The sequence below is a fragment of the Cynara cardunculus genome, assembly GCF_001531365.2.
Source record: "Cynara cardunculus var. scolymus isolate 2C chromosome LG 1, CcrdV1, whole genome shotgun sequence".
NCBI classification, from domain to species: Eukaryota; Viridiplantae; Streptophyta; class Magnoliopsida; order Asterales; family Asteraceae; genus Cynara; species Cynara cardunculus.
In genome coordinates, this window is record NC_037528.1 from 23720370 (window position 1) to 23731076 (window position 10707).

The following is a 10707-nucleotide window of genomic DNA, read 5'->3' on the forward strand; positions in this document are numbered from 1 at the left end:
CTCATTCTTACTTCAAGCTTCTTTCAGCTTAAGTAAAAGAATCTTTTAGCAATATCTTTTCTTATATTTGCTATTCTTTGTGTGTATCTTAAGATTGTTTAGATAGGTTTCTTATAACTTATCTTTCCGCAAAAAATCTTGTAAAATCTGTATTGATCTTCTTTATCAATATATATTTTAAATCTGAAAATTGTGTTTGTATTCATCCCCCCCCCTTCTACAAACTGTTTAGTATTCTTGTAGACCCTTTGGGACCAACAGTTGGAAATAGAGCCTATCAAATGTGAAATAACCCAAAATGGGGATATAGTATAGCGTTTACAACCCAATTTATAAAGAGGATAAATAACAACCCAAGAATCTAAACTATTCCAAGTCTATATTATAAACAGGTGTCTCTATCTTCTCCCAAAGGAATCCTATCAATGCATATATAACGTCAATCGACCAAAAGCTATCATTCACAAAAGTGCCTTTATCAGCATCACATCCTTCTGCTCAAGGCTTCGGAGCCCCATTGCTAAGAGAACATGATATACATGTCATTTTAAGAAAAAGTGGTAGACTTAAGGCCTAGTGAGAACAAACAGTTATAAATATACAAATAATCAAAACGGTGAGAATTGATAACTTCAGTTAAAACTCAAGTTCATTATTTTCCAAATGAGACCATAAGGTTTCATATAATTTTGTGATGACAAGGGAGACCCGGTTTCCATGGGTAGTGGTGAAACAACAAAAGTAGGCCATGGTTCCATGTTTAGAGTTCACACTAAGGATCAAAGTTTAAGACCCCCTATGATCCTAGGTATGCTCATTCCCTAAAAATTACATTATGCAGTCAATGACTAGTATCCGACTTCAATGACCTGTACTAAGTTGCCCTTGATGACCCAATGTCTACTTCTAGTTACAAGGGGGAGACTATTTCGTTTAAATAGACCGACTCCTATGTCTATGGATCCATTGCATTACATTCAAACATAAGTCACAACTTTAAAGTGAATAACTATAATCATGCATATAGTTTCTATCTTTCTAAAGTGCTTATAAGATTCATTTTAACACAACATTACCAAATAGGTCAGAGTCCCCATATTTCTCAAAATTTAATTGATACACAAGTACCACATTACTTGTATCACCATTTTCCAAAGAGTCCATAAGTCGAAGAATAGTTTGATTTATAAATTAGAACACTTCTTATTCCAACATGTCCATTTTCATGAAATATCATCAAATGTGCAAATATTGATACCATACATAAATCATAATGTTCAAGTCTCAAAACGAAACTATGTATTCATAATACACTTTTTATATCACCAATATTGAAAATCCATAATTTTCTAGAAAAAGGGGTAAAATCCTAAATCTCCCAAAATACCCAAAAATGCATAAATATGAAAGGTTTTCAAAGAGAGATGTTTAGGAAACTAAAATGATGCATTTTGTCATGTATAAGGTTTAGGACAAGTTAGAATGAACTCACAATGCTAGGTTTTGGGTGAAAAACTAGAAATCACAAAAACCCTTGAAAAGAGGATGAACACTTGTAACTTGATGTCTAGACTTGAACCTCTAGCTTGGATGACGATTACCTTATTAAATTCTTGAGAAAAATGGAGTAAATGCTCAATAACAAATGGATTTAATGAGAAGTGATAAGAGGAAAAGTGAAGGGAAATGGTAGTTGAAATCGGGTCTTTATGTAGCTCTACGCCATCCCGGCGACCTTGACAGGCGATAATGACAATGTCACCATCTATGGGACTATAGCCCCAAGTGTACCGAGAGTTCCTACCCATCTTGCCACCCCGGGCAATCCTGACACACGATAGTGAGACTATCACTCTCCTTAGGCACTATTCCGTGAGGTGTACCGAAAGTGCTTTCCTTATTTCATCCCTTTGAACCTTTTATCCTAAAATTGATACCCAAAGCTATCCAAATTCTAGATTAAAACCAAAACCATACTAGTAAATAAAGCTACTTGAAAGCCTTAGAATTATTCTTACCGAAATTTCTGGGTGTTACATGGAACTTTCCCCTTTTGAAGAATTTCTAAGCGTATATTCTTTCAAATCGGCATCATGATCTCTGAAGACTATCTTAGTTCTTCAGATTTGAAAGAGTACATTTTTCTCTTACTCTTTCAGTTTTTAGCAAATTTGTCAAACGATCAAATTATTTAGGATCACATGTCTTACCTTACTAGCTTCTACAACAAATCTATAATTATTTATTTTAATACAAAACAGAATCAGAAAGTGAAAATTTGGTGTGTTTGTATTCAACCCCTTCTTCTACAAACACCTGTAGTATAAGTCATTAACCCTCCAAGGACCAACAAAATGTTTCTCCAAGTCATAGGTTTTCTTTTTGGTTCAAGATCTTTAATAATGGGAAATGTTGATGCATTGGAATTATAAGGTATTGATGTTGATGCATGTGAGGAAAAAAAATCATAGATAAGGAGCATTTAATAATATATATATAACGGTGTATTTAGCCCACCCCTTAATAATCATCCACTTATATAATCACAAGCTTGGCTTGATGAGGTCACCGAACGTCCTTTAACCATTAAAGGTATAGCTTAAACGCATCTTTGACATATTCTTTAAATTTTCTCTAAACTGGAGAGTTATAAATCAAGATCTCCAAAAAATATTACATTCATATCTAAGAGATTGTTCATTTTAGAGATTATAACATTACTTATATTATTAAAATATTTACACATCTAATAATATATTGTTTTTCTCTCCTATACATTTATCTATAAAGACTTTTATTGGTGGGACAATAAAATAATATTTCTCGCCATAAGTAATTATTTTTAGGGATTTCTCTATAATTAAAGAAGGTTTTGGAGAATTTGTTGGAACAAAAAAACAATTGAAATCTCCATTTTCTCCATTTTAGAGAAGCTGATGGATATGCTCTAACACTTGATTGTTAACTTTAACACCCAAATCAATGAATCAAAGTGCACATAAGCTGGTTTGGATACTCTCGATTGCTTTCTCTCTTTACGTATAGAAACTTGGAATCACGTAAGAAAAAAATTTGTGACAAACATGAGTAGTTATAAAGGTACCTATATATCGTTATATTTTTGTGAAGATGATAAAAATTACATGACCTAAATGTGTACCTTTACCAATTTCCTTGAAGACGGTCACTCACACACATCTATAGGAGGAGGTGGAGTTAGAAAAACCCTTACATAAATATAAGGTGGAAACATGGAAACACGAATCATTGTCAGATAGATTTTATCAAAAATAATTTGATTAAATATGTGTTTACATTATTATTTTTAATTAAAAATAACTTCCCTATATTTTTAATCAAAATATAATTAAACATTGAACATCCAAATTGGACCGATCGATTCTTAAATGACAATTTAGAATCTAATAGAACGAACAATTCTAATCTAATAACCATCTAATTACCTATCTACACTAATAAAAAAAGGGTATCACCGACGGATTTTTCTGGAGGAATTTCCGTCGGAAATATTTCCGACGGATCCCAAAAAAGTAAAAAAAAATCAACTTTTATTCATATCCGCCACAAATCCCCCACTGAATTTTTTGGAAAAAAAAATTAAAATTATTTAAAACGGGTTTTCAATGGATTTGTGACGGATTTCCGACGGATTTGTTACTTATTCAAAACCGTCACAAATCTGTCAAAAATCCGTCGCCAAATTTGTCTAATTTATTTAAATAAATTAATTAGCGTTAATCAAAAACATTTTCCGACGGAATTTAATTTTTAATAAAAACAAATCAAATTCTGTCGGAAATCCGTCGGAAAATGTTTTTGATTAACGCTAATTAAACCTTTATATATATCTATACTATATATATATATATATATATATATATATGACTTGGGATCATGTGAGACCAGCCTGTTTTCGTGAGACCCGTGAGACCAACATTTTACACTTGAAACTTCACAGCAAAATGCTGTGAAGGTGACTTTTTAAAACCTTCACAGTGTTTTTGCTGTGAAGGTTCGACTTTTTTTAAACCTTCACAGTGTTTTTGCTGTGAAGGTTACGTGTAAAAATGTGGTCTCACGGGTCTCACGAAAACAAGCTGGTCTCACGTGAACCCAACCCATATATATATATATATATATATATATATATATATTGTTAGGAAAAAAACAAAAAAAAACATTTTTTTTCTTTTAAAATTTCCGACGGAATTTAATTTTTATTTAAAAAAAATATAAATTCCGTCGGAAATTTTAAACCTTTATGTATCTATTCTCTATATATATCTTGTTAGGAAAAAAACAAAAAAAACATTTTTTTCTTTTAAAATTTCTGACGGATTTCCGACGGAATTTAATTTTTATTTAAAAAAAGTAAATTTCGTCGAAAATCCATCGGAAATTTTAAACCTTTATATATATATATATATATATATATATATATATAACTTGTTAGGAAAAAAATAAAAAAAATCATTTTTCTTTTAAATTTTCCGACGGATTTTCCGACGGAATTTAATTTTTATTTAAAAAAAATTAAATTCGGTCGGAAATCCGTTGGAAATTTTAAATCTTTTTAGATATATATATATATATATATATTTGTTAGGAAAAAAATAAAAAAACATTTTTTCTTTTAAATTTCCGATGGCAAAATCAGTCGGAAATTCGTCGGAAAGTTGTTTTTCCGATGGATTTCCGATGAATTTTGCCGTCGGAAAAACTAGATTTTTTAGTAGTGCTAATTATCATTCAACTACCATCCAATTAATAATTATATATAATTATTAACGTTTTATAATATTGTATTTTAGTTGATATTTATATATAGTTATAATATTGTATTTTAGTTGATAGTTATATATAGTGTTTTTGATAAATTAAGAAAATATATGAATAATTGGTTGAAATGGTGGACTAATTGTTGAAAATTGTATCAAAATACTAGTAGATCCAATAGATAACTAATAATAACATCCAATAGATAGAACCGATCTGAACCAATCATCCATTAGACTGGATTGGATTGAATCCGAATGTCAAATGTTGATTGGATTGGATCGAATATCTAATGTTAACTGGATTGGATTGTCGATGGGATGACAAAATCCAACATTCATTTGATGATTGGATCGCATCAAATCCACCTAAATACTTTGGATTTCAACTGATGAACACCCCTACGATCCAATCATCCATTAGATGTTGGAATTTCGTCATCTGATCCAATTCAATTAACGTTGGATGACCTATCTAGTGGATGATTAGATCAAATCAATTCCATCAATTGAATATTATTGTCAGTTATTTATTGAATTAGATTAGATCCATCCAATATTTTGAAACAACTTTTGACCAATTAGTCACACACACACATATAGTCCTATTTATTTTAATACACCACATATAAATATCAAATAAAAACGATATCATATATATATATATATATACACACACACATAAGAATGTGCCCCTCTCTCTCTCTCTCTCTCTATATATATATATATATACATATATATATATATATATGCATAGAGAGAGAGAGAGACATTCTTTTGCAAACCATCCGAAAGTTACAAACTTTCCGAGCAAGGGTATTTGGGTATTTTTATCAAATTCGTTTTTTAGTAAAATTAAATTCTTAAATATCTCATAAAATAACATATTTAATTTAGGAATAATCTCTTCCTTTAAATATCTCAGTTGTCATAACTGATTTCATCACCCTTTCTCCAACCGTCTTAATTGTAACTGTTTTGTTTCTTATATGAAACCAAAACAATTATTTTTGTTTCCCACATGAAATCAAACCAATTATTTTGTTTTCACATATGAAACAATAAAATATTTTGTTACATTCGCTTCATACCAGTGTTGTTTCACTTATGAAACAATATTTTCTTTAAACAATTCATACGTGAAAAAACAGGCCAATCCCTTATAAAACAATTTATTAATTTCTTTTAAGCAATTCATAATAACATTTCGTATATAAGAGATTGTCCCAAATGGCTTGTGTATGCTAGAAATGTGAAGATTTGGACTATGGATTGGTGGGTTTTGATGTAAACATTTGATTTGTTGGTGAATTCTATGCATTTGATTCTTGGAGGTTTGAGGTTTCGTCTGTGTTCTGGTTTTAAAATAGAACCCATTAAGGAATTACTGCTTTGAAGCTTCAACTTTCTTTTCCTCCTTTCCTTTTATAATCAAGAACCAATCTGATTTTTGAAGATCAAACACAAAATCAGATAAGAAAAGGATTGAAATGAATGCAAAAGGATGAGTGATGAAGATGTTGCAGCAAGTGCCAAGAAAAACCCACTAATCTTCAAGGAAGTTTCTTCATTTCATAAAATAAATAAATAACCGATGAATAACAACAAAAGTCAGAAGAAGACAAAATTACTAAGAAAAGCAATTTGGGCTAATCTCTATTTAACTCAACAAGTGATATGAAGAAGAAGAAAGAGGGAGGGAGGGAGATAATCGTGCCGAGATAATAACCAAAAATAGATAATTTTAATTATTTATTAAAATTAAAATTTAAAATATTCAAAATCTCTTCCAAAACTATCCTTTTCTTAATTCTTTAATTAATTTAAATTCAAAAATTCTTCAACCGTTGATAAAAAATGATGCTTAACACGGGTTTGTAAAGTTTGTAACCTTCAAATAATTTGCAAATGATTACCCATATATATATATATATATATATATATATATATATATAGAGAGAGAGAGAGAGAGAGAGAGAGGTTGTTTTGCTTACAAACATATACAAACCAATTAATTGAGATATTTATAAAAATAATAAGAGTTCATTTATCATGATCGATGTTTATATTACGAAACAATCGAGATATTAATTGAATCATATGTTAATTAGAGTAGATAAACGATTCAGATTGGTTTGTATTAAATGTTTGGGTTTGTAAATGAAATCACATCTCTCTCTCTCTCTCTCTCTCTATATATATATATATATATGTATATATATATATATAGTCCTAGATTATTTTGAGAAGTGGTAAATATTTTATAAGTAAATAAGTGATTCTAGCCATTCATATGGTCAAGACCGGATTTGACTAAAAATTGTGGTTTTAACTGATCAAAATTTGCGGCTATACAAAAAATAGAGCGGGTAATTTCGTAACTTTTACAAATAGATGAAAAATGGGTTCATATGTAAACCCGTGCGATTCATCTATGAACTAAATGTTCATATGTGAACCCACACAATTCATATATGAACATGCAAATTCATATTTGAACTATATATTCATATGAACTCGTTTGTCGCCTGTTTGTAAAAGTCCCGAACTATCCCTCTATCTTCCAAATATATATGCGAGGAATTATTCGGTACTTGACAGTAAAAACAACAAATGCTTAGATGAAGGGTTAATGATCACTTCTTTACTTCTCAAATGAACCTTTCACTTCTCAATTGGGATCATGTGAAGCCACCATGTTTTCTTGAGACCCGTGATACCACTTTTTTACACTTGAAACTTCATATTAAAATATTATGAAAGTAACCTTCACAGTGTTTTTGATATGAATATTTGAATTTTTTTTCTACCTTCACTGTAGAAGTCATATGCTTCCATTTTCTTTATGTTAATGTAAAATCACATGCGATTTTGTACATTAACGATCTTTTTCTTCTTTTTCTTATTTTTATTAAACAGTTAGCATTCTTGTTTGGACATTCCCCTCTCTCTCTCTACACAATCTACATATATATATATATATATATCTATATATATATATATATTAAATGTATAGCAGTTGGATAGTCATTGAATTCGATCATTTCAATGCATTGGATGATAGATTGTGAATTCAAGAATAGACCAATTCAATTTGGATGTTGGATTTAAAATTTGATTTAATTCGATCGAATTACAATCAAAACCAAATATCCAGTTGTAATTTAAATCGGTTGATTTTAATAAATTTGATGACTTTCTATACACGAAGAGGAGGGGGACCTTAAAAAATAAAAATAAATACAAGATTATTGTGTCAAGTTTCTTTGGTTGTTTATAGAAAAAGCGAAGCTCTTATCGCTTTATAGAAAAAGCGTACAAGTACATTATGCATTAAGACTTGTACATCATCACTAGCAAGACTTCAAACAATGAGCTGGAGATTGCTATTAATAACGAACAACAATCGAACCACTCCTATTCCTGTAAAGCTCACTCGATCCCCCTTTTCCCTTCTTCCATTTTCAATTAAACGACATAAATCTCTGAATTCTGATCATCATAAATTTCTCATCTTTTCCCCCTTCTAATCATTAATTTATTCATGGCGTCTTCTTCTCTCTATCTCCTCTTCATTCTCTCTCTTCTATCTTCCCATTCATCTTCTTCTCAAACCACCCTCACACTTTCTCCCACACCCATCTCCATTGCACCTTCTCCACAATCCAACCACCACCATCCATGGCTGCAGACCTTGAATTACCTTGCTTCTTCTTCTCTAGCCAGAGCCCACCATCTCAAACACCCTAAAGACAACTCTTCTCAAATTCCTCTATTTCCTCAAAGCTATGGCGGATACTCTGTTTCTCTCAGTTTCGGTTCACCCCCTCAGAAACTCTCCTTCGTTATGGATACCGGAAGCAGTCTTGTTTGGTTTCCATGTACTCATCGGTATCAATGTTCTGACTGTCAATTCTCCAATGTTAATCCGAACAACATCTCCAGATTCATCCCCAAACTCTCGTCTTCGTCTAAGATTATCGGGTGTTCCAACAAGAAATGCGGGTGGGTTTTCGGGTCATCCAATCCAATTCAGTGTAATGGTAAAGAGATTTGTCCAGCTTATATGCTTCAGTACGGGTCCGGGTCGACAGCTGGGTTAATGCTGTCTGAGACGCTGGATTTCCCTGAAGGTGATGTGACTGATTTCGCTGTCGGATGCTCCATTTTATCAACCCGACAACCATCGGGTATCGCCGGGTTTGGGCGTGGACCTGCTTCTTTACCCGTTCAAATGGGTCTGAAAAGATTCTCGTATTGTCTCGTTTCTCACCGCTTTGACGACGCTCCGGTCAGCAGCGAACTTGTTCTCGTTCGGGATTCTTCAAATTCCGGCGGCAGTGATGCCGGAATCAGCTACACCAAGTTCCATAAGAACCCGGTGTCTTCCCGGTCATCTTTTCAGGATTACTACTATGTAAACCTCCGGAAAATCACCGTCGGCGGGAAAACCGTAAAGATACCTTATGGTTTTCTGGTACCGGGATCTGACGGCAACGGCGGAACCATCATTGATTCCGGCACCACCTTTACGTTTATGGACAATCACGTCTACGATCTGGTAGCAAAAGAGTTTGAAAATCAAATGTCAAAGTACAAGAGGTCTGGCGAGATGGAGAGTAAAAGCGGGTTACGGCCTTGTTTTGACATCGGCGATAAACCAGTGAAGATTCCGGCGTTAATGTTTCATTTCAAAGGCGGTGCTAAATTATCACTGCCGCTGGCAGATTACTTTTCGTTCATGGGGGAGTCCGACGTGGTGTGTATGACGATTGTTTCAAGCGAATCAATCGGGTCGGATACAAGAATCGGGCCATCAATAATCCTAGGAAACTACCAACAGCAGAATATATACCTGGAGTACGATTTGGAAAAGGGAAGACTTGGATTCAAGAACCAGATTTGCAAGTAAATAATATCCGAAATTTAACCATTTCAACCATGAATCTGTTTTTTTATAATTTCAAAATTTAATAATTTGTTCATTAGATGGAGAAAAATGTAATAATAAATTCTTAAATAGAGGATTTAAAACGGTTTTAGTCCTTGTAATTTGTTGTTTCGACATTTGCTTCGATCATAAACGATACTTACTCTTGTTCTAACTTCATCGTAATGTTATATGTCTTGAGTATTCACGAAAAGTTATTTGAATTTTTGTTGATACCAATTGTGTCTAGGGGTGTTCATGGGTTTGGTTGATCAGGTTGAAAATATTTGAACAACCCAATCTAATGCTTGCGGTTTGAGAAAATCTTAACCCAACCCAACCCAAACTAAAGTGCAACTCAATCCAATTTGTACAGGTTGGTTGAGTTAGTCAGGTTGGTTGGGTTGATACTTTGATATATTAAAATATTCTTCTAAACTTGAATATATTATTTCTTTACTCATAATTTCTCTTTCATCATCAACCATTTGATACAACTTATCCATATTTCTTACGTATATCACATTTCAGTTATTTTTCTCAATTTACATATATATATATATATTCACAGTTACTAAACACATATATGAATGAGTTATATACAGATATGAATAGATTAAAAATATGTGTATATGATAAGCATACATAATAGTGTAATTGTCTAATGTATATATTAATAGAAATTCAACAATCATATTAAATCCAAGAAATAAAAGGATATCGGGTTTAATTTATCGGGTTGGGTTGGGTTCAAATAATAATAACACAATATCAACCCAATACATATGGTTTGACAATTTTACAACTCGATTAGACATCGGGTTGCTTTGGGTTGGGTTATTTCGCGTTGGGTTGATCGGGTTTGTCAGGTTTTTAAGCACCCCTAATTGTGTCTATACTTCATGTCATGTCATACTTTTTATAGGCATTAAGAGTTTAAATGTAATATGTAGAAAATAAACCCAAGACAATGAGTTCCAC

General features: G+C 32.1%; 1 protein-coding gene across 1 annotated transcript; it reads left to right on the forward strand.

Annotated features, from left to right (window-relative positions):
• The first annotated feature begins 8072 nt into the window (after positions 1-8072).
• On the forward strand, positions 8073-9905 carry LOC112528673 (probable aspartyl protease At4g16563). Its single transcript, XM_025139699.1, has one exon. The coding sequence runs from the start codon at positions 8341-8343 to the stop codon at positions 9706-9708; it is 1368 nt and encodes a 455-aa protein (XP_024995467.1). The 5' UTR covers positions 8073-8340; the 3' UTR covers positions 9709-9905.
• The last annotated feature ends 802 nt before the right edge of the window (positions 9906-10707 follow it).

Bases quoted from the DNA above. Each gene is read 5' to 3' on its own strand.
- LOC112528673 (XM_025139699.1), top strand. From the start codon at position 8,341: ATGGCGTCTTCTTCTCTCTATCTCCTCTTCATTCTCTCTCTTCTATCT.